Source organism: Elgaria multicarinata, chromosome 3 (assembly GCF_023053635.1).
Source record: "Elgaria multicarinata webbii isolate HBS135686 ecotype San Diego chromosome 3, rElgMul1.1.pri, whole genome shotgun sequence".
Lineage (NCBI taxonomy): Eukaryota > Metazoa > Chordata > Lepidosauria > Squamata > Anguidae > Elgaria > Elgaria multicarinata.
Genome location: NC_086173.1, coordinates 122,997,655 through 123,022,533, shown reverse-complemented (window position 1 = coordinate 123,022,533; position 24,879 = coordinate 122,997,655). Strand labels below are relative to the sequence as shown.

Here is a 24,879-nt window from a genome sequence, read left to right as displayed (position 1 = left end):
ATCACAGTGAGAGGCAGGGCCGGACCTACCATTATGCAAGGTCATGTGCCTGCATTAGGCAGGGGAGCAGGAAAGTGCTGCTCTCCCCACCCCCGGCCCTTGACAGGATTGCCTAATACTCCTTCCTGTCATGGGCTGAGCCCATGGTTCCTTTAAGAGAACATTTTTTGCTTCATCCTAGGGAGAGGGAGAGGTGTGGGTTGCTATGGGGTTTCTATTGGTCAGGGTGGGTCTGGTGACAAGGGGGTCCCAGAAAGAGGTAAAAGCTTGGGCACCCAAAGGTCCGGTCTCTTTCCTGTGGGTGTCAGGAGTCCAGTGTGTGCGTGTTGAGCCAGAGCATCCAGGCTGGGCCAGCTGGATGGCGGAAGCTCCATGTGGCCGCTAAGGGAAGGAGTCTAGTTCGAGTGGCGTGAAGCCGAGTCGAAGTGAGCAACAAAGAGGTTGAGTTGCAGAGTTAAGTGTTTGTTATGTTTTAGATTAGGTTTGGGTACAAGTGGGCAAGGGACCTTGCCGGAGTTACGGCCGGTGGGTGGTTAAGTGGGGAGTGAGTGTGGATTCAATTGGCTTGAGCATGTAAAGGGTGAGGGTGAGGTATTAGTCCCTGCTGTCCTGAGTGTGTTATTCCTTTGTCCGTGTTTTCCCCCAAAACCTCTTATGTGTTTACCTTAATGTGTGGACCCTTACAGAGGTGTGTTGTGTGAAGAATAAAAGTGTTTGGTCCCTATCTCCGGAGTGTGGTGTCGTTTCCTTGAGAACCTAGACTTCAAAGGGTTAAAAAGAGGCAGTGAAGGGGCGTGTATCTGGGCTGGCTGAGTCAGACCCCCCCTTCTCCGGCTGGGGAATCGCTGAGTCAAGCCGACCGGTTCCACCACACTTCCTGCCATAGGTGGCTGTGACTTCAACTGCTGCTCACCCAGCCTGAGCATTTGGCCAGCTGCTCCTTCGTTTACTCTTGCCTGCCCAGTCACTCCTGCCTTGTACCCCAGGTGCCTGTGGGATTCCCATGAGCTATCTTGAAAGGCTGGCCCTGGCTGACCTCTTGTGCGAGTTCGCCAGACCTTTTGCTATAGTTGGGACACAAGGTGGGAGCAGAGGCCAGGCTGGCAGGAGCAAGCTGGCTGGCACAGTAAGTGAAAGAGCGGTCAGCCAAACAGGGAGGGAAGAGGGCCTGCAAGAGCGTGGGTGGGGTGGCAGCAAGAACAGTGGGTAGGCCAGCCACATGGGTGGGGGGCAGCAGTACCGCCTCGCATAAGGTGGCAAAATAACTTGGGCCGGGTCTGGGGAGAAGGGAAAACCGCTGAGATGGTAAAGATAGGAGTGCAATAGCAGCCCCTGCTTGAATACTGAAGACCAAATAGACAGTTTCCATTGATTTCAGAATAAGAGAGAGAGAGACAGAGACAGAGAGTTTATTACACAAAGGATGGGTTGGAGTCCTCTGTAATAACTAATGTGGTTTCTGGGTTGGATATAATAATAATAATAATTTATTTCTTACCCGTCTCTCCACCTTGGATCGAGGCGGGGATCCATACTAAGAAAGTTGAACTTAGGTCCCATTGAAATCAATATGAATAGTTAGTCATGTTTAACAAGTCCCATCAATATCAATGGGGATGAAGTGTGACTAACTTAATCTGGATACCATCTGTTTGGTTGATTTTGTTTTTGGGGAATCTATGTAGAAATACAAAATAACATACAACAGTAATTATCAACAGTACCTTCATAAATCGTGCTTATGTCCTGATTCAGTTGATCTGTAAGCTGCTCTGGAAACCTTTCCAGCTTAAAAGCAGGTTATAAATGCTAGATATGTGAGAGAAACAGTGAAAAGGCAGTATCTTCAAGCATAGGTATATCCCATCCTCAGATAAGGAGCAAAGCAGAAAAACTGAAAGACCTGGAGATGCTTGGCCAAAAAAACCATGATTGACTTTTAGCCGGCTTTGTGCTTTACAGTGCCATCCTATGAGTTCAATGAGACTCATTCTCAAGGAAGTGTCCGTATATTACAGTGTTACCGAGCAAGCCAAAATGGCAAATCTACCGGCTGGAGGAGTTTGGATGTGGTAGAAGTGCCCCTCTGCTCATGGGGTACGTCCACTTCAGGCAGAAACAGTCTTGGATCTGCTAGATCCAAAATCCCTTCGTTCCCCTGATGGTACCCAGCATTGGGCCCTCAACAGTGCTACCTAGAACCAGTGCAGTTAATTCCCCTTCCCACTGAAACCAATTGGGGTGTGCGGGGGGTGGGGTGGGGAATTAAAAAAACTCAAAGAGCTATGATTGAAATTACCAGAAGACCCTTCCTCACCTACCCTCACTTCCTGCCCTGGCTTGCTTTGGAAGTAATGGATTATTTATTTAGATATTTGAGAAATTTATGTACCACTAAACGTAATAACATCTGTAAGCAGTTTACATATAAAATTCAAACTACATTGAAAGTTCAGTATTAAAAACAATAGAAATGAAACAATAAAAATGTCGACCCAGTGTGCAGCTGCTATAAAAAAGGCAAACTCCATGTTAGGCATAATTAGGAAAGGCACCGAAAATAAAACTGCCAATATCATACTGCCCTTACATAAATCTATGGTGCAACCACACTTAGAATATTGTGAAAAGTTCTGGTCATTGCACCTAAAAAATGTATTGTAGAGCTATTGTATAAAGATATTGTATCTATTGTGTAAAGATATTGTATAAAACAGTGCAGAAAGGGGCAACTAAAATTATCAATGGGCTGGAGCATCTCCCCTATGAGGGAAGGTTACAACAGTTGGGATTGTTCAGTTGGGTGGGGAGGAAGGCAAGCAAAGAGAGACATTATAGAGGTGTACACAATTATGCATGGTGTGGAGAATGTGGATAGGGAGACATTTTTCTTGCTTTCTCATAATATTAGAACCTGGAGTCATCCCATGAAGCTGATAGTGGGAGATTCAATTTGGATGGATTTAAAAGGAGTTGGACAAATTCCTGAAGGAGAAGGAAGTACTTCCTCACACAGTGCATAGTCAAACTATGGAATTTGCTACCACAAGACGTTGTGCTGGCCACTGTGATGTTACACATCTGTATCTAAGGAATCTAAGTATAGTAATGTGTTCCTGTTATAAGTCTATCACTATGGCTATGTATTCCTGTTATATCTCTGTGTTTTATGGTGAGTATTTCTAGAGGGAAAGGGAGATAAGTGGCTGGAAGAAAGGTGAATTTGCATACATGTGATGACTAGCTGAGGGCATCAATGGGGGTGAAGTTTGTGTGCCATAGAATCATAGAATAGTAAAACTGGAAGGGGCCTATAAGGCCATCATGTCCAACCCCCTGCTCAATGCAGGAATCCACCTTAAAGCATCCCTGACAGATGGCTGTCCAGCTGCCTCTTGAATGCCTCTAGTGTGGGAGAGCCCACTACCTCCCTAGGCCATTGGTTCCATTGACGTACTGCTCTAACAGTCAGGAAGTTTTTTCTGATGTCCAGCTGGAGTCTGGCTTCCTGTAACTTGAGCCCATTATTCCGTGTCCTGCACTCTAGGAGGATCGAGAAGAGATCTTGGCTCTCCTTTGTGTGACAACCTTTCAAGTATTTGAAGAGTGCTATCATGTTTACCCTCAGTCTTCTCTTCTCAAGACTAAACATGCCCAATTTTGTGTGAGTCAGATAAGATAGGATAGAGATAGTAAACTAATACAACAGGGATTGGATTACACAGGGATTTGATATGAAATAGAGATATAGTGAAAGTCTGGCTTTTGTGTCATGTTTGATTGAGAGTCTGCTCTGGAATATTGTGTTTGAGAGAACATCCATTAATAGAACCATTAAGTGTTACTTATTTACTTTTCAACACCATATTGCTATAATAAATAACATTTTCTTTGTTTATATAAATCCTTCACCTTCTGCTCTTGGCAATGTAAGAGGAAGGTAATAAAGGAAACAATATAGGTGAAAATATGGACAGAGTAAAGAGCTGGACCTGAGCCTTAATTAAAGATACTGGTAGCAATGTAATTGTGTGGGGGGAAGGTGTTTCTTGCTGGGGTGAGAAAGGCTTTAGAGAAGGGGAATTCTCATTGGGAATAGGCAGGAAAGTGGAAGGCAAAAGGAAGAGGGGCCGACCAAGGGCAAGATGGATGGATGATATTCTGGAGGTGACAGACTTGACCTTGGGGGAGCTAGGGGTGGCAACTGCCAACAGAAAGCTCTGGCGTGGGCTGGTCCATGAAGTCACGAAGAGTCGGAAGCGACTGAACGAATAAACAACAACAACAAATTCTCATTGGGAATAGGCGGGAACACCACAGCCACCAATTTGTACGGCTTTTAAAGGGGGCTGGATAAATTCCTGGAGGAGAAGGCTATCAATGGCTACTAGTCCTGATGGCTATATGCTACCTCAGAGGCAGTAAGTCTGAATGCCAATTGCTAGAGAACATGGGTGGGAGGGTGTTGTTGTACTCATGTCGTACTTATGGGTTCCTGGTTGACAACTGGTTGGCCACTCTGTGAACAGAATGCTGAATCCTTGGTCTGATCCAGCATGGCTCTTCTTATGTTCTAATTCCAGTTCCAGGAAGATCAATACAAGGAACAGTCTCCCCCACTTCACTTCCCACCCCATCCTATTGCAGTGTTATTGTAGCAAACATCAGAGCTAATGAGCATAGGTGAATGACTGCACTGTTCACAGAATTTATTTTAGCTCTTATTAGCCCCTACCACTGAGGATAGTGGCAGAAATCCTTACCAGATCTCGTTATGTGGTAATTGCCCAGCCCAGCCCTGTGCTGGTTTTGCTGTAACTTTTAGCCGTTGTTTTTGTTACGTAATTCTGGGATTTTTGAAGAGTGCTCAGAAATGCAAGTGACCTATTTTCTTAAGCTTGGTCTCTCATTTCAGCCAAGAAAAGTCTTAAAGCTTCTTGGGTCCTCAAATGGGACATTCCAGATTATTTTATTTATATTTATGTATTTAAATTAGTTCTACCTCCGCTTTCCAAATGAATTTTGCAAAGTGGCTTACAACACACACATGCACACATCAAATATAACAATGACAAACTACAGTATAAAATTCACATTAAAATTTAAAAGTATACAGCAGCATTAAAAGCCAGCAAAGAACAATACAAAGAGTCAACTTGGTCATAAAACCCCTTCCAGATTGGTTCATGGTGCAATAAACATGCTGCTGTTATTTGTGGCAGAGAATCCAGATGTCTTTCCCAGGACAGCACTTCTTACACTAGAGAAATACTTTTATCAGCACCTAAATCTCTATATTTTGTCACCAGAATACGGTTTCCTGCCCCCAGCTAGCACGTTTATTACAGTTTGGAATGTTGCTCCACAAGTCACAGTTACCTCTTGGATTGTGCTAATGACGGCATTATTTCTCTCCCCCACCCCATCAATACTTCTAATTCTGTTGATTACAGAATTAGTCTGTATGAATATGTTTACTCATATTCATAACCTTTTTCACTCAAGTTTGAAAGTGCTTAAGGGTGCAATCCTTTGCTTGTTTAGGCAGAAAAAAGTCCTACATGGCTGGCTGAAAGTTATAGCACTCTTTTCTGTCTAAACAGGCAAAGGATTGTGCCCTAAATTGGGCTGGATCATATATGATTATCGCTTTCAGCTAATAGTACAATTAAATGAATTGGCTTTAAGTGGGGCCAAGTTTTGTGGCCATGTGCTCTCCTTTGCTTTAGTAAGCTCAGCCCCTTGGACAGCTCAGTTGCCAGCACTTTTGTTCAGGAAATTTCATTGAAGCTGAACTGCCAGAGCAAAGGCAAACTCAGATCACCAGATTATCGTTATAGCTGGTCTATCTCGTTTGGAAGTGCTGTCTGTGTGCCCATTGCTGTAGAGCACTGGTTCCCAAAGTGGGCGGTACTGCCCCCTTGGGGGCGGTGGGATTGCATAGGGGGGCACTAAGAGGCAAAGGGGTGGCTGGCAGGGGGCGCTTGAGGTGGTCTTTTCCGAGAAGCGCCTCTCCAGTAGGTCTTATGACCCAGGAACATTTTTATGGGAGAAGGTAGTTTGGCCCCAAGCCGTATAGGGGGAGAATCCACACATGTATTAATACCGTTTAAAAAGAGTCCTTTTAACGGTGAATTGAAATGTTTCAAAAGCACCAAAACGCTAATGAAGAGACATACCCTGCTTGGTGTGCCCCGCCACGCCAGCTGCAAAACAGAGGCATTTGCTCTCTTTTCCCTCCCTCCCTCAGCAAGCCTGCGGCGGGTGCTTCCCATTTAAAGGGGCTGTGCGCAGAGGGCACTGGGCATGAGTTTGCTGAACCAAGGGGGCGGTTACCTGAAAAAGTTTGGGAACCACTGCTGTAGAGTGACTAAAATTATCATTTTGGAGGGGCAAAATCAAGTTTCCAGTCCTAGATGTTCTCTCCAGTGAATTACCTCACAGGTTTGTTATGAGCTGAAATACTGCCATGAGGTCTTTGGCAGAAGACTGGGCTGCAAATGTAAGGGATCCATGGTGAGCTTGATCTCCCTCTGAAGGATTTTTCTTGGCACCATGCATGGGAGTTTCCTCTCCTTTGTGGGATGCCACCAGTTGTCTGAATATGTCCTCCAGACAGGACTCTTCAATTCTTTCCATTATTATCTACAAAGAATGAGAAGATCCTTTAACTGAATTGGACTTCTCTATAAAGCAGCAGAAATGTGAATTCCCTACACTAGCAACGGAGCACTGAAAGGGTTCTGATTTTCCATGCTGATCATAGGACAGATGAAGGAGAACTTTTTGACGTCTCAGGAGCATCTGTTTGAACAGAGAAACCTACCTGGATTGTGCTTCAGGGTCTGTAGGAGCCATATCCTGCCTCCTGCCAATCTGACTGTGTGTGTGTGTGTGTGTGTGTGTGTGTGTGTGTGTGTGTGTGTGTAAAATATACCCCCTCAATCATTGTGTGTTTTGTTTTTGTTTCTCCAGGGAGGTCACTCTCACTCAACCATGATTCTATAAGGGCTCCTTCAGAGACTCCTCAACAGGAGAATGCATCACTGCATCCAACAGCGAACAAAAATAAAGTCACAGGAAATGAGCCGGAAACACCAGTATTGCTGAATTCAGGTATAATCCAGGCAGCATTTAGGATTTAAAAAAACCAAACAAACAAACTTCTCACACTTTGGTTTGCTTGTAAAGGGAAGTGGTTCTTGGTCAACGTCAACTGTATGCACACTATGTCTTATTTCTCAAATGTGTTGTTTCTCAATGTTTCCTTTCAATGAGGGTCTGTGGTTTTCTTATTCTCCTCTTGATTTAGTTAAAACAAACAAGATGTACATAAGTGCTGCAGTGAGATGGCATATAGGGTGACCAGATGCAATTTAGGGCCACTTAATATACTTTAAAAGTTGTGTAAAAGGCAGAATTTTCAGCAAATGCTATTTCTGATGTCACAGTGCTGCTGAGGTGAGAAAATGTACACCTGGAGTTCTCTCTTCTGTGAAGCTGTTACAGGTATAGGAAACCTGCCTTCAATAGTACATGCTTCCCTTATTAAAGTTTATTTATTCTGTCTTGCACAAAGTACCTGAGTTTAAAATGGCGAAACAAATATATGACCCATCAGTTGTGAATGATGCACACACATTTAAATGTTTTGGTTTCCCTTAAATATGTATAGCTTGCATTGTAAGCGGTGAACAGAAAAGGACTGCCCCCCCCCCCCCCGCTTTTATGTTTATTGTCACGAAACATGTGTTGTTGGATTTCATAATTGATGGCATTTGCCCTTTTAGCTCAGAAACTTGTCATAGACAAGTTTTAAAAGTAAACTACAAATCAACTCCTAGTTGAATAAGCTCTGTGTTCCAGTGTTGAAATAGCTCACAGCCTTGATGTAATTTGTATGATGTTAAGTTAGTGTCTCAAGGGTTTCCCATTTAACCCATATGCCTGAAAAACTATAAACATGATTAGTTGATTGGCAGTCATTTTGTTCTCAGAAAATAAGGAACAGAGGCTACATACCTATGCATTATTATTTCAGAGAATGTTCCATTTAACACTATGGAAGTTACCTCCAAGTAAACCTAACAAAGGCTCTTGTTAGGTTTACTTAGTTTACTTTCTTGAGGGTTACTTAAAGGCTACCAAAGAGAGGTAGCCTTTTTATGGGAAGATTGAGTTAGAATGATAGAGGATTTCTAACTGTGTGGTTTTCATAGGAACAAAGCAGAACTGTTCCTGTAGGGCCTCCTACTTGTACAAATAGCCACCCTTAATATGTCTAATTTTGTCACTTTCAGATCCTGTTTCAAAAGCAGCAGCAGAAATGCTTCCTTTAACTCCGCCACCAATGTCTATGGACCTTCCACATTCTTTACGTTCAAATCCACCTGTTTCATCAAGTGTGAAGGTAAACGTGCCATTGCAAGGAAAGATACCATTGCTAGCATCTTCTGATTCTTCTAATAAGCCAATTAACATGTTACATTTTTAGGTGCACCTCTAGTGTTGACAAACACCTGTATCACACAAATATGCTCATTAGAATGCCATGATTCTCTATGGCTTCCTGTCAAGTGTATTTTTCAGGAGCTCTTTATAATGTAACCTTCCTCTATCTGGTGCCTTCCAGATGTGTTGGACTACAACTCTTAGCATCCCCCAGCCAGCCATGGGCACATCTAGAGGGCACCAGGTTGGGACAAGGCTGGCATATTGTGTTCAGTGGTCCTGAATCTAAGTATTTGCATGGAAATGTGTATTTATTGAAAGTGGTGTTGCTTGTCTATTCTCACATTATGTCATGTTTCAGAGGTACTGACTTCATCACGTTATGCACTTGTTTCTCTTAGCCAAAGGCCTTTGCAAAATGTACAATAGAAATGTAGATGATATATAAAACAATACATATATTAACAATTTTGTCACAATGCTTCATTATCAAAAGGACTAACCAGGACAAAAGAGTTTTTTTCAGCTAAGTACACAGCTAAGTACCCACCCAGCCCTGCACAGTTAACAGCTATCCCTGCTAAATGCCAAATAGGGCTGGCTCAAGATATTTTGCTGCCTTCCCAAGTCAAGGTACTTACTATCCAAGGATCCAAGTTATTTTGGCAGTTATGTGAGGCAGAGAATCCCACTAGGACTTCTGCCCTTCCCTAGCAGCAAAAATACAATAAGAGTAAATTAAGTAGTTAACGATTTGCTGTCCTTTCATAACATCCATAATCAACTGCCTAAGGTGGCTGCTTCATTCTATCCAATGGTAGAGCCAGCCCTGCAAGATGGGATGCCCCTTTGGCTCTCGACCCAGTAAGCAGGATCCATGGTATTCAGATGTAGCTCTGTGAATGTGTTCAGAAGCTGTGATTGAAAAGAGATGATTTCCAGGGCAGCTGATAAAACAGATTAGGGGAACAAAACATGACAATTGAAGGGCGGAACCATAAAATAAGAAGCACCTGGCATGTTGGGCCTTAGCAACATTTCCTGTCAGATTCTCAAAACTTTCACAGTTATATTTCTGCATAAAACCACAAAAACCAGCTAGTAGGGAAAGGCAAAGGTCAGTTCCTCCCAGCTGCATGAACATAGGTGGGGTGCAGAAGGTAGCTTCAGTTGGACAGTCGAAGGAAATATTGTACAGTTGCCATCCAAGACATGTAATACGTTTGTTTTTTTTCCTCCCCCCCCCTCTGCTCTACACATTTTGCATATTTTTGTAAGTCTACAAGAATAAATAAGGATCATACTACATGTTACGATTATCACACTTTCCAAAAAGCATGCTTAAGGTGGCCCCTTCCATTTGAAGGAAAAGGAGCTGCATAGAGCCCCAATTCGGAAGATGTTCTTGATCGGGATCAGGGCACAGCACCAGTTCTTCACTAAAATTTGCCCTGCCTCTAAAAATGCTGTTTACAAAAGGTCACCATATGAAAAGGAGGACAGGGCTCCTGTATCTTTAACAGTTGCATAGAGAAGGGAATTTCACCAGGTGTCATTTGTATATATGGGGAACCTGGTGAAATTCCCTCTTCATCACAACAGTTAAAGCTGCAGGACCTATACTAGAGTGACCAGATTTAAAAGAGGGCAGGGCACCTGCAGCTTTAACTGGTGTGATGAAGAGGGAATTTCACCAGGTTCTCCATATATACAAATGACACCTGCTGAAATTTCCTTTTCAACACAACAGTTAACGATACAGGAGCTCTCTCCTCCTTTTCATATGGTCACCCTTGTTTACACACACAGGAGCAGATAAGAGCATCTGGATTGGAAGCATGTGAACAGCCCAGTGAGCTTCGGCTATTTGGCGGTATAAAAATGTAATAAATAAATAAAAATAAATAAAATAAAATGTGCCAGATGGCCAGCTTTAACACACTTTTAAAAAGGCATGAAGAACACAACATGTCGTTTAGCTCTGAGAATAAGCTAACGCATCAGAACCAGAATTAACTTATACATTTCAGCATGCTGGATAATGTGCACAATGAGCAACACACGTGCTTTAGCAATGACTGTACACAGCTCTACATCCTCCTTTGTGAGCTTTCCAAGTTACCTTATATATAGACCACTGAAATATAGACCATTGGTCCATCTACCCAGTATTGGTCAAAATCCAACCCTCCCTTGCGTGCATGGCTGGCTCCTACCGCTGGCGGAACTGCTATATAGCGCTGCTGGAAGCAAGGTGAGATGAACAGAAATGCTCGTTTCTGGAATGGGGTAGGTTGGCGAAGCTTACATAAGGGAGCTCTGCTGACCTACCCTCTTCCAGAAACAACCATTTCGACTCATTTGGTGGTGGTGGGCTTTCCTCTAAAAATATTGCCATTCCACAAGTGCCATTCCACTTGGAGTCTGGAAGTAGTGGGGGTGGCTGTGTGGGGACCAGAATCAGCAGCCAACTCTCCTTGCAGATGGGCAGCATTGAACCTGTTCAGACAATCAGCTGAGCCATGGTTAGGCCGCTAACCCATTTGCAGCAAATGATTAGTGAGCGTGTTTAAACTGTGATTATGTAGCCATCATAGTTAGGAATAATTCACATGACACGCTAAGCCATAATGTTTAGCTCAAAATGCTTAACCACCGTGTTGTCTGGACAGGGTTATTGCATTCTGCCCACTGACTACTCTAAGTGGCAGCAATTCTTATAGAATCACAAAATCATAGAATAGTAGAGTTGGAAGGGGCCTATAAGGCCATTGAGTCCAACCCCAATCCAGGGGTTGAAACTCAATCCAGACAAGACGGAGGTACTGTTAGCGGGTGGTTCATCTGTCCGGCGAGGTGATGTTTGCCCTGTCCTGGATGGGGTTGCACTCTCCCTAAAGGATCGGGTCTGTAATTTGGGGGGGGGGGGCTCTTGGATCCAGAACTGTCACTTGAGGCACAGGTGAACTCAGTGGCAAAGAGCACCTTTTATCAGCTTAGAAGAATATACCAACTGTGCCCTTATCTGGACAGAGATAGCCTAGCTACAGTTATCCATGCTCTGATAACCTCTTGTTTGGATTACTGCAATGCGTTATACGTGGGGCTGCCTTTGAAAACGGTCCGGAAACTTCAACTGATACAAAACACGGCAGCATGGTTACTAACAGGGACTGGCTGACAAGACCACAACACGCCAGTCCTTTTCCAGCTTCATTGACTGTCAGTCCAGGTCTGGGTCCAATTCAAAGTGCTGGTATTAACATTTAAAGCCCTAAACGGCTTGGGGCCAGGCTATCTGAAGGAACGCCTCCTCCCATATGTACCTGCCCGGACCCTAAGGTCATCCTCAGGGGTCCTTCTCCGTGAGCCCCTGCCAAAGGAAGTGAGGTAGGTGGCTACCAGGAGGAGGGCCTTCTCTGCTGTGGCACCCCAGCTGTGGAATGAGCTCCCTAAGGAGGTGCGCTTGGCACCTACATTATATGCTTTTAGACGCCAGGTGAAGACCTTTTTATTCTCCCAGCATTTTAACAGTCTATAAATAAATTTTAACTTGGTGTTTTAAATTTGTAATTTTGCATTGCTGCTGTTTTTATCTGGTTGAGCTTTTATATTGTATTTTATATTATGGTTTTATACTGTTGTTTTATACTTTGAATGTTTTTAATTTTTGTGAACTGCCCAGAGAGCGTCGGCTATTGGGCGGTATAGAAATGCAATAAATAAATAAATAAATAAATAAGCCCCCTGCTCAATGCAGGAATCCACCTTAAAGCATCCCTGACATATGCCTGTTCAGCTGCCTCTTGAAGGCCTCTAGTGTGGGAGAGCCCACTACCTCCCGAGGTCATTGGTTCCTTTATCGCACTGCTCTAACAATCAGGAAGTTTTTCCTGATGTCCAGCCGGAATCTGGCTTCCTTTAACTTGAGCCCGTTATTCCATGTCCTGCACTCTGGGAGGATCGAGAAGAGATCCTGGCCCTCCTCTGTGTGACAACCTTTCAAGTATTTGAAGAGTGCTGTCATGTTTACCCTCAGTCTTCTCTTCTCCAGGCTAAACATGCCCAGTTGTTTCAGTCTCTCTTCCTAGGGCTTGCTTGGATAGGTCCTTTCCTCAGCATAGCTAAGGATGCAATCCTATGCCCAGAAAAGAGTCCTATAACTCTTAGCATGCCCTGAGGTTTTCCTTGTTCCTTCTTTAATTAATTAATTAATTAATTAATTAATTAATTTTATTACATTTATATACCTCCCCACAGCCGAAACTCTCTGGGCGGTTTCCAACATATAAAAGTGGTAAACATTAAAAGTATACAAAATTTAAAAAACATCAAAAACAGTATAAAAACAACAGTATCCATTTAAAAAGGATTTCTATACAGTAGCTTCTTGATCTGGGACCTCAGAGGTTATGGCTTCGAATCTCATTTCACTTATGATGAAATGACAACTAACTGAATTTCAAAGACAAAGTACGACTTTTCCTTTTCTTTTCAGTGGTCTGGTTTGATTTGCAATGAGAGGAGCTGAGAGCTGCTCCTCCCTTTCTTTGCATATAAACTAACTGAACTGTGAGACCACAGGGCAGTTTCAGAATTGCTCCTGTGACAGAAATTTACTTAGAACTCTATGAACCTTCAGTGACAAAGATAATTAATAACCTTCTACCTATTGGCATGAATATACTGTGTGAAATCCAGATTTAGACATATTCACAGGTTTATATTTGGGCTATCTTTTTCCGTTTCCCCCCATCTCAATGGAATTGATAATATTTTAATACAAAAATGGACGTCCATTCAAGCAAGGGTTATATCAATAATACAAGTAAAGTTCAATCGAAAATAAAATACTACCTAATTATATTTCAGTTCAATTACTTTAATGTGCATCTCTACTGCTAACCAGCTCTTCTAGGTATTAGTTGTGTTGCAATTGTAGCTTGAGGTCTGGGCTTCCTTTTGAAAATAAAATTTCTGATGTTTACGACAATAACACTGCAATGTCTTTTCTTTGAAATCCCCAGCCTTGCAGTTCTTCCATTCCTCGACAGGAAACTGCTCCTAATCTCATGAATGCTAGCCTTTTGTGGACCCCAAGTGAAGTGGAAACTGCCACCAGTGGATTCAGTGCAGAAAACCAAATTAGTGAAGGCATTTTTGCTATTACCTACAAAGGTCGGAAAGCCAACAGTTTATATGTTGTAAAAAGGCTAAAAGAGGCAAGTATCTCTTCATTTATGGCACGAAATTATCAAAACTGCTAAATTAGAAAGAGAGGTTAGTTAGAAATAGACAGGGTGGGGTGGGGTGGGCATCAAATTCCCACAGAAGATTCTTGAGAACTTCCCCCACAAGCGTATTTGATGGAGGATACCTGGGGGACACCTTCTATAGAAAAGTTATGGAATAGGCTCATAGTGCATTTTCTCATCTCTGTGCACTAGACCTCACTAGGTCGAGAACTATGGCCTGATGTGCCAGTGCTGCTGCCACCGTCATCAGCTATTGGGCAGTATGGAAATGTAATAAATAAAATAAATAATCAACTATGTGTTGGGACTTGACCCAAATCTAGAAACGAAGCTCCGGTGCAGAAATCAAGATCTATTGATTATTTCTGCATGTCTTGGAAAGTAATCTGGTGGGCCCAGAATACTTCTGATTATTTGCTTATTTGATTTATACCACATCTTCCCACCAAACAAATGGTCCTCAAGGTGTCTCAGAACTTAGTTAAAATAATAATAAAAATGAGTAAATTAAAAACGCAATTCTAGATCAGAACCAATCATCAGCCTGGGCCTGCTTCTAGATTTGCTTCACTCATCCCAAGCTAGAAGCAAATAGTTTCAGATGTTGTATCAGTCTGTGATAGTGATGGCAGGAAGTTGTTAAAAAAAGATTATATAATTAATTTTCTATCCAGCTTTTCTCCTACGGCATTAAAGGTGGTTCACTGCAAATTATATATTCTCCATTCTTGATTTGACGTTTGAGTACTACGCTAAAATGAATGCTAGAGACCTTAATTACCTACTAAAGAAAATGGCCAGTTAATATCTTACAGAATATATGCATATGTTTATCATGCTCTTGGGACGAGTAATTAATGTATTCTCTTTTTCTACCAGAATGAGACACACAGGTTTTTTCGTACAGAAGTACAGATCTGCTTTCGGTAAGTAGGTGTGCAAACATTGGTTCTGTATAAACACCTTTACTTTACCCTGTAAGCAATATCTTGTGTTTAAGCTGTGCTGGTAAGTGTGGGGCTTTTTTTAGTAGGAACTCCATGGGCCTTGCACTTTTGGTCTTGTGTGCATGCAGTAAATGTATCGCTTGTTGATGTAGAAGATGGAGGTTGTTCTGGAAATTCTCATATCTGTAACTCAAGTGCAAAATTACATTGTCTTTAGTTTTCTTTATCCCATTAATGAAATTTACAAGTGACAGGTTCTGTAACATATTCTATTAAATTGTTTGCAAAAATATATATGTTGATGCAGCACTGCTCCTATTGAAAAGCATTTACAATCAATGTGGGGCAAGATTTAAGACACTGATCATAACCTAGAAGGCAACAGATACACTGGGTTTCCACTGACAGCAAAGGAAAGATATAATTGTGTGAGCACATGATCATTTCCTCCTTCTATAGCAAGCCATGGGGCTAGAAGCTACAAAAGGAAGCCAGCTCTCAGAGAGAGCAAATAGGGAGGGCAAACAGGAGTTTGTCAAGGGGAGTGTAATGGAAGAGGAGACCAAGGCAAGGAGGAGAGAGGCCTCAAGTAAATCCAGGAGGCTGCCAATTCAAAGAGGCCATGTGCTTGCCATCTGCTCCTGAGTGCTGAGTCCAGGGGCATGTCTTGAGAGCTTCTGCAAGGCATAAAGGAACAATAAAAGAACCAATGACCTTGGGAAGTCGTGGGCTCTCCCACACTATAGGCATTCAAGAGCCAGCTGGACAACCATCTGTCAGGGATGCTTTAAGATGGATTCCTGCATTGAATAGGGGGTTGGACTCAACGGTCTTATAGGCCCCTTCCAACTCTACTATCCTATGAAAGTGCCAGTTGTATGTGAGCTGGAGGCCTGCGCCTATTCTTATGAGACGTGGAGACATCTGAAACATCCCATAGTTAGTACTATCTACTCGTGAAAGACATGATCCCTTGCTAAACTTCAGAGATGGTGCTAACTATACATTGTTCAAATGCTCTAATTTAAATTAGAACATCTAATGATGGTTCATTCCATTTTTTCCAAGTAATATCTGTTCAAATGCTCTTTAGGTGTTGCCACCCTAACATTCTACAGCTGCTAGGTTTCTCTGTAGAAAGTGGATTTCACTGCCTGATCTACCCTTACATGCCAAATGGATCGCTGATGGATAGACTACAGTGTCAGGTAAGCAAGAAGGCTGCATACTAATACACCAGTTCTACAAATATATTGTGTTAAAAATAAATTTGAGTTGACTTGGACAAAAAACAACCACAACATTCTATGTCAGGGATGGGGAACTCTGGCTCTCCTAACGTTGTCAGACTTCAATTTCCATTAGTCACCACCAGCATGGTCAATGGTTGAGGATGATGGGAGTTGAGTCCAACATCTTGAGTGCTGTAGGTTCTCCACCCCTGTGCGATACTAAGGTTGCCCTGGTGGCAGAGGGGAGGGGGAAAGGCACTCTTGCTGTAGTCATAGGGCAGAAGAGAAAGGTCTATACTGAAGAGGCCACCCCCTCCTTAACAACAAGAGCATCAGGCTGACCTTACCCATTGGCCAAACATCTGCTGGGAGCTTGCTTCCTTGATGCTTCCAGAAAGAACTTTGCTGCAATGGTTGATCAGTTGTCCTGTGCCTGTAGAGGTAAAAGAAGGGAAACTCTGGGCCCAGTCACTAGCCAGAGGAAGGAAGGCTACTGGGTGATTTCCCTCCTCACTCCCTCCCTCCCAGCAAGAATTTCCATAACTTTTGTGGGGAGATTGCCCCCCCCCCCAGTGTAAAAATATTAAATCTACGTATGTGTAAGCTGCTTTGAGAGAGCATGGGATATTGAATGGATGGATGGATGAAGTCCTGTCTGCAAATGTTTCATATTGGATTGACCTGCATTCTTGCCTGAAGTCAAGTTGGAGGGGCATCTTTTTGTCTTACATTTTTGGCCCCCAGGCTTCCCAGTCATTGACCTTTGAGTGATGAGGGGAAACAAGTTCAAACATGTATTTATGTCAAGTACTGAAAATGCTGCATACGCTCTGCCAAAAGAGTTTTCTGCTACCGTATGAGTCAGAGCAAGATGTTTTTGCTGTTCAGCATCTGGTTGTGTTTTTAGGAGCATAGGTTTGAATCAAAAACAAAACAAAACTGCATGACTAGTTCTGGGCAAGTTTGGACTTGTGTTTTGTGAAGAGCAGTTTCAAAAGCAGTTTGTGATTTGACATGGGGATCTGCTGATTAAAGGTGAAAAATAAAAACGAAACAAAACCATATGAGTTGATTAAGCCCTTGGGCACACCCAATGTAGATTTCTGGATGCCAGCTGTGAAATTTGTCCAAGTTAACTACAGTATCTGTTGGATGTGGAAATCTATTCTGTGCAATGCAACATAACCATCAATCCAAAAGTAACAGTAGTTTAATAAATGTTTTTTAGGTATTCCAACTCTACTATTCTATGATTCTATGAACGTGCCAGTTGTATGTGTGTGTGTGCACCCAATCTGATAGATCACAGCTACATTCCATATCAGAGATGGACAACTCTGGGAGATCCAGGCGCCATTTTTGCCACTGAACAAACCCTCTGGAAATTGCAGTCTGCTGAGTGACCAGAAAATTTATTTTAAAAATATGGGGGCAGGGAGGCATCCATTGTGCTTTTGAGTACACTTCATGCATTTTCCAGGGATTTAACCCCCTTGATTCCCGCTTGCAACTTTCTTTTCACTAGTTCCCTCATTTTAGAGAAATTTCTTCTTTTGAAGTCAAATGTGAATGTGTTGAATTTCCTGGGCAATTTCCCACTTAATTATATATTGAATCTGATAGCACTGTGGTCACTGTTATTGATTGGTTCAACAATGTTTACATCTATTAGGTCCTGGGCAGCACCAGTTAGGATTAAGTCCAGGGTTGCCTCCCCTCTGGTCGGTTCCATGACCAACTGTTCCAGGGCACAGTCATTTAGTTGGCCACTGTGTAAACAGAATGTTGGGCTAGATGGACCTTGGTCTGATCCAGCATGGCTCTTCTTACGTTCTTCCAGTTCTAATAAGACCAACACAGGGAATAGTATCCCCACTTCACTTCCCACCCCATCCCACTTAAGTTTGCTTTCCTGAATTAAGAGGGAGAAGACTCCAGATGCTACTAGCAAATTATCTTTAATTCTTGGCCCAATGTATTTTGGGTTCAGGGGGCACTCAGCAGGAGCCGCAGCATTTACATTGCATTGGCTACCTGTACATTTCCGAGCCCAATTCAAGGTGCTGGTTTTAACCTATAAAGCCTTACACAGCTTGGGACCACAATACCTCACGGAACGCCTCTCCCGATATGAACCTACCCGTACACTGCGCTCAACATCTAAGGTCCTCCTCCGGGTGCCTACTCCAAGGGAAGCTCGGAGGATGGCAACAAGGGAGAGGGACTTTTCAGTGGTGGCCCCCCAATTATGGAACAATCTCTCTGATGAGGCTCGCCTGGCACCAACATTGTTATCTTTTCAGCGCCAGGTCAAGACTTTTCTCTTTTCTCAGGCATTTAACAACATATGCTAAGTTTTTTTAACTGACCCCAGAATAGTTGTTTTAAATGGATATTGTCTTTTTAATGTTTTTTATGGTTTAAATTTTGTATATTTGTTTTTAACGTTCACTGTTTTAATCTTTGTAAACCACCCAGAGAGCTTCAACTATGGGGTGGTATATAAATGAAATAAATAAATAAAATAAATAAATTTGTGAATATTATTGCAAAAGTGCCCCTGAAGAAGGATTTACAATCTGAAACACATTGGGCCATGAATGAAAGATAATTTGCTAGCAGCTTCTGGAGTTTTCTCTCTCTTTTTGGTCATTTGTGGTGCTATCCTTTTTGTGTTAGTATGCCTATGTACACTAGTTACTGGGGGACATGAGTTGGAGGGTGCTGTTGCACCATGTCCTGCTTTGTTGGTCCCTGGTCAACAGTTGGTTGGCCACTGTGGGAACAGAATGCTGGACTAGATGGACCCTCAGTCTGATCCAGAAGGACTGTTATGATGTTATGATGTTTCCTGCTACTGAGAAAGGCATTTTGATGGTTAAGCAATTTTTGTACTTTCCCTTTTGTTGCAGGTTGATTCTGAGTCATTATCGTGGGATCAACGCATCAGAATATCTTTGGGACTTATTCAAGCCATTCAGCAGTTACATCACTTTGGAATCATTCATGGAAATGTGAAAAGGTTGGGAACTGACTTTAAAACGTCCCTCTCTTTTTATGCCATTGTAACATTTTTTTAATAAACTGGTGAAACTTTTCAACTGGCTAAGAAATAAAATTCTGTCGTCTGACAAAGTGACCCTAATTTATGCCTCAATGTACATTTTCAGCATTACAGATTTGCTAGGGCACTCATTTTCATATTTAAAAAGGTACTTAAAATTAATTTGCATTATTCCAAGCTATTTTATGGCTTTCATGTATGAACTGGTTGCCAGTTCTTGCAGCTGACCTTTGCTTTGTGCTTCTTGTCTTCTACACATACAGTTCCAATGTTTTGCTGGATTCAAACTTTACACCACAACTTGGACATTCTGGTCTCAGGTTGCCCCCTGTGGAGAAAAAATCCCAATATGCTGGGATGAAAACCAAAGTCTTGCAAGCTTCTCTCGCTTACTTCCCAGAAGATTTTGTCAGGCATGGGCAGCTCGCGGAAAAAGTGGACATATTTGCTTGTGGGATAGTAAGTTGTCCACCTTCTGTGCATCACACTGCATGTGACTCATGTCAAGATTTCATTGAGTTTTCATTTAATTGGATGTCATTTGTTGCTTCCACCATCATATGGATTAGCATAATGCCAATTTGCTATTTTAAAAATAATTATCTGGAACCTAGATACCCAAGGGTGGGTTCATAGCTCAGTATTGGATGGAGCATGTTCTGCATAGGACCATGCCTTGGTTTTATCCCAAACATTTCTGATGAAAAGGATTGTGGGTGGCAGGGCTGGGAAAGATCTCTGCCTGAGACCTAGAAGAGGTTCTGCCAAGTCAGAGTAGGCAGTACTGGGCTAGACCAGTAGATTGACCCAGTTTAAGGCAGCATTGTATGTTCATAGGACAACCCCCCCCCCCGCCCCCATGACTGGCTGCAGACAATGCTGGGTGCACTGCATAAATAATCCGTGTGCCAGAACCATGGAGAGGGCTGTTGGATCTCTTTGAGGTAGCAGCAGACGGGCATCTCCTCAAAGGTAATGGCAGAGTGTTCTCCAATGGACCCCGTTCGACGCATGCCTTGTCAAGGAACAGGAGTAGGTGGAGTAAAAGCTTTATAGTGATGTTAATGGTCCTCTCTGGCATGTGCTGCTGGGTGAGCATGTAGATCTCCACGTCAATAGTGATGGATGGATCTTGGTTTGGGTGAGTTTCATAATTTCTAGTATTAATGGTTTGACAGGCTTGCAAAGTGGAGGCCACACTTGGTGAGATCTCAGAAGTCAGGAATGGGGCTTAGTTAGATGTCCAGTGGTGAAGAGGTGGAGTGTCAGTGCTCCTCCTCAGTCTGTCTCTGGCAGTGAGAACAAGAATACATTTGGCAACATAAACAACAACCTGCATTGGCATCTTTTATACAGATCTCAGAATTTAATTTTCCCAAGTGCTGAATTTATTTTGTTATTTCAGCACAGACCCACTTTTCCCCCTGCAAGAACATTAGTCATGGACCCTGTTCAGATGACACACTAAGCCATGGTAGTTAAGCACTTTGAGCTAAACATTATGGTTTAGCGTGTCATGTGAACCATTCCTAACCATGGTGGCTACATAACCACTCACTAACCATTTGCTGCAAAAGTGTTAGCCGCCTAACCATGGGTTAGTATATTGTCTGAACAGGCAGTAAATGACTAATCTATTCTTTATATATATATATATATATTTATTTTTCTAAACTTCCAAACAATACAAACAATACAGTATAAAACACTACCCATAATACATAATAATACATACTAAACAAATTAATAAACATATATTTTAACTTAATTCCATTTAATATAATCATTGATTAACATTAACGTGCTCCCCCTACTCTGGGATCTTATTCCGATTTCCAAAATCTCATTAATTCCTCTGGAGGTGTTTTCCCTCTCCCCTTTAATAATACAAAGTCTAAAAACTGTTTCCGTATTACTTCAAAATCATTCGTTTTTATCGTTCTTCTTCTGACTCTCATGTTAATTTATCGTTAATAGCAATATCCCATATTTCTTTATACCAATCTTTTATATGATAAACCCCTTGAACCTTCCAGTTCCTGGATATCATTAATCTTGCAGCTGTTAACAAATTCGTTATCAATTCTTTTATCTCTTGATTACAGTTCAATTCTCCATACACTGATAACAATGCCACAGTTGGTGCCTCTTCTATCTCCATTCCTATAATTACTTTTATTTCATTAAACACCATTTTCCATAATTTTTGTACAAATTCACATTCCCACCACATGTGTAAATATGATCCTTTCTCTTGACAACCTCTCCAACATAATGCTGAGTTCGTCTTATTTATCATATTTATTTTCACTGGGGTTAGGTACCACATCCAGACAAGTTTGTAATAATTTTCTTTTATCCTCACGGACATGTTTCTCAGCACTCATTATTTCCATATGCCCTATTTGTTCCTTCAAATTAGTTTCCCGTACCATCTTACCTGTGCTTTCCGTCTCTCCCTTTTCCACTAGTATTCTATATATTTCACTCATTAAACCTTTTCTAAAGGAAAAACTTAGTTGTTATTTTCCACCTAGGTTTTAGCAGAGATATTGACTGGCATGAAAGCAATGGATGAAGGAAGGAACCCTATTTTTCTGGTAAGTGAAGAAGATGTTATTTGCAAGATGGTGTTTGAAGCAGGGCTGCTAAAAATGGGAGCTCTTCATCCTGCTTTGGAGAAGGCAATACCTGAACCAAAATCCATTTCTTCATGCAGATCACTTGTGGCATACGTGTCAAATCCTGTCTGCTACTAGGAAAGGAGCCACTACGTTAAAAACCACACACCAACAACTAGTATTTCATGCAACACTCCATATAGAATTCAATGGTGCAGTTTTTTTAGAAAATTCTGAATCAAATTTGTTTGAATCAAAACATTTCCAGAAGATTTTCAGATACCATAAACTGGTTGGTATCTAATTTACTATGTTTATGAAGCTCAATAAAGTATGAAACTAAAATAAGCATACTGGGTTTATTATACATGTTGAATAAATAGGCAGGATGGTTAATAGCAGTGACTAGAAAGGTCTTTTTAAAAATGATTTTAAAATTAGCATTATATGGGAGTAGTGCTATACACCTATAATGCTCTGGTGATACTTTCAAGAAAAAGTATTATAGCATTATAGAAGTATAATGTTAAAACCCTATGTTAATTTTAAAGAAGTTAAAACCTTGCTATTTACTAACTTTCTAAAATGGCAGTGAATGAATTATTTTATTGCTGTTTTTGTTGTCTATCTATCTATCTATCTATCTATATTGCATTATAGGAGTCTAGCCCTATAACATTCTTTCATTTAAGTGGGATTTTACTATTTTAATTTTTGTTTAAAAAAACCCTGAAAAAGTGTTTTAGTGCTACTTAAAAGATCAATTTAAAATAAATAAAAAGGGTGCTCACTGCTAGGGGTATAGTGAATGTGTTCTGAGCTGTGATAGGTACAGCTGCCTGATAAGTCACTAGCCACGATAAAACCACGACCCTTAAAAAAGATGAAAGACTGGCACTAAGAGCACTTTTGTGGAAATAACATAGTGGGATGTATGAACAGCAAATGCACAATAACTCCCAATAGTATGGAAAGTCAGTTGCAATTCCACTTGCAGCTTACAGTGGAAGAACTATGATGTATTAGTGCTAGGAGCCACTCGTCCGGGAGCACTCAGATAGAAACGTCCCGCCCTATAGCACTAGTGTAATCTCAAACACATAACCACAAGCACATCCTGGTGCAGTTAAGAAAGCTACAAAGACTGTTCTATTCTGGCAGGCCTATCTAGTGGAATTTTAGGACGTTTTTAGGATGTTTTAATAATGTATTCTATGTTTTAAATTCAGTTTTATGTATTTCATACTTATTGTTGTTCCCCGCCTTGATCCAGATGGAGAGGCGGGTAAGAAATATTATTATTATTATTATTATTATTATTATTATTATTATTATTATTAAAAACAAGTGTGCATTACCACACCGGTCTAAACTTGTCAAATAGACTTTTGATAATATAGCACGTCCCTGGTAGAAAACATTATAAAATCCTAGTGGATCGGAAGAATCTGTCCATAGTTTTTCAGCTCTTGTTATCTTGTCCCTTTGTATGCACTCTGCTTTAATTACAAGCAAACAAAATCTGAACATTACCCTCTGCTTCACAATGTGATTTTGATGCAGTCTTCTGTGCTGAATGAGTCGGCAAGTTTAATATCGCTCCAATATAAGAGAGACAGGGCGTCTGCATCTCTCCCCATCTTTTTCTTCAACAGAAAGATGCCCTCCTTGAGGAAATCCAAGTAGCCAAAGAACTATCCTGTTCTAAGGAAAGAACCTTTGAAAAACTTGCTGCTGGAGAAATATGTCGTAAATATCAAGACAAGCAAGCATTTCACTTGCCAGCAATGACTGCTGTTTGTTTGGCCATGGCTGCCTGTGTTTGTCTGCGGAAAAGGAATGCTGACATGGCTGAGGTAAATGTGACAACCCCCTTCCTAGTCCACCTCCTCTTCAAGCAGAGATGCGTCATTCCTCAGTCCTATAAATCTCTGCATCAAACACGTTTGCATTCCAGCCAGAATCCTTCCCCTGGCAAATGGCTGAATCAATTGGTGCATAATCCACACATTGTAGCCCTACTCAGGCATTAATTTTCTTCATGCGATCAAAAGCCAGGAGTGTGAGAATGAGCATGCTAGCACTTCCTCCTGTATTGCCTACCACAAGGTGGAGGGTGACTGCAACACTTGTAAGCTTCCTGCACAGTGGTGTAGTGTTAAATTTTGAAGTGCAGGCACTCAGGATGACAGTCTCTATAGCCATGTCCTCAAGGAGACACCAAAATAGGTGCGGCAGAGGCCCACTGAGGCTGGTAAGTGGGGGAGGGCAGTGTTAGTGGAGACGGAGACAAGGGCGTCAATGGTGGCAGAGACAAGGGGGCCAGCAGAGATGGAGCAGTCTTTTGAATTCCCAACAGCCTGCAACCCATACCACAGAAAGGGAAAACTGAGGCACATGCAGTTTAAAATCGTATGTGCAAAGGAGAGGGTGGGGAAATCACACAGCAACAACAACGAAAAAACTCCTTTGAACCCCCATTCTCTTGTCTTAGCAACAACAAGCATTTCACAGATAATCAAGTGATATCCCCCGAGCCACACAGCCAGGGCCCGATGAAGGCCATAAAGGGCCCCAGGGCTAGCCGTCTCTATTGACCCTCCTACTCTGCCCCCAATACTGAACTCACACATGTCACCACAAGTACGCCAGTGTTCGCTGCAAAGTATGAAGGGAGATCCATATTCCCAAACATCAGGAACATTTATTTACAACCAACTTCTTAACAAAAAGGTTTGTGAGGCAGCTGACAGAATATAAAATTACCCATTTACAATGAGGTATCATTGATATGCTGATTGGCTTCACTGTGCATGGGCTTTCCCCAGCTGGGGAAAACTTATGTGCAACAAAGGCACCACAAATAGGGTGGCATCTGGAGGGCCATTCCAGCCACCACAGTCAAGAATGCTTCACCCAGGCCATATCCTCCATAATGGGGGAAGGCATGGCATGGGTAAAGCTTCCCCCAACTAAGGCAGCAGCTGGATGAGGATGGATATTCCCCAGCCCCGGTCTAGAAAGTTGCCAGGTGCGCACGTTGTAATCTATCCTGCACCAGGCCAAAACCAGGCCCGATTCAAAGTGCTGGTATTAACATTTAAAGCCCTAAACGACTTGGGGCCAGGCTATCTGAAGGAACGCCTCCTCCCATATGTACCTGAGGTCATCCTCAGGGCTCCTTCTCCACAAGCCCCTGCCAAAGGAAGTGAGGCAGGTGGCTACCAGGAGGAGGGTCTTTTCTGCTGTGGCATCCCGGCTGTGGAATGAGCTCCCTAAGGAGGTTCGCTTAGCACCTACATTATATTC

At 42.1% G+C, this 24,879-nt stretch overlaps 1 protein-coding gene across 2 annotated transcripts in view; it reads left to right on the top strand.

The window, feature by feature from the left end:
* Positions 1-24,879, top strand: part of IRAK2 (interleukin 1 receptor associated kinase 2) — a 40,050-nt gene that overhangs the window by 10,075 nt on the left and 5,096 nt on the right. For both annotated transcript variants that reach the window (XM_063121469.1, XM_063121470.1), the window contains exons 3-11: positions 6,976-7,116; positions 8,301-8,410; positions 13,479-13,673; positions 14,586-14,632; positions 15,747-15,861; positions 18,798-18,907; positions 19,213-19,408; positions 21,487-21,549; positions 23,226-23,426. In XM_063121469.1, the coding sequence (XP_062977539.1) occupies positions 6,976-7,116; positions 8,301-8,410; positions 13,479-13,673; positions 14,586-14,632; positions 15,747-15,861; positions 18,798-18,907; positions 19,213-19,408; positions 21,487-21,549; positions 23,226-23,426 (1,178 nt within the window). The remainder of the gene's footprint in view (positions 1-6,975; positions 7,117-8,300; positions 8,411-13,478; positions 13,674-14,585; positions 14,633-15,746; positions 15,862-18,797; positions 18,908-19,212; positions 19,409-21,486; positions 21,550-23,225; positions 23,427-24,879) is intronic.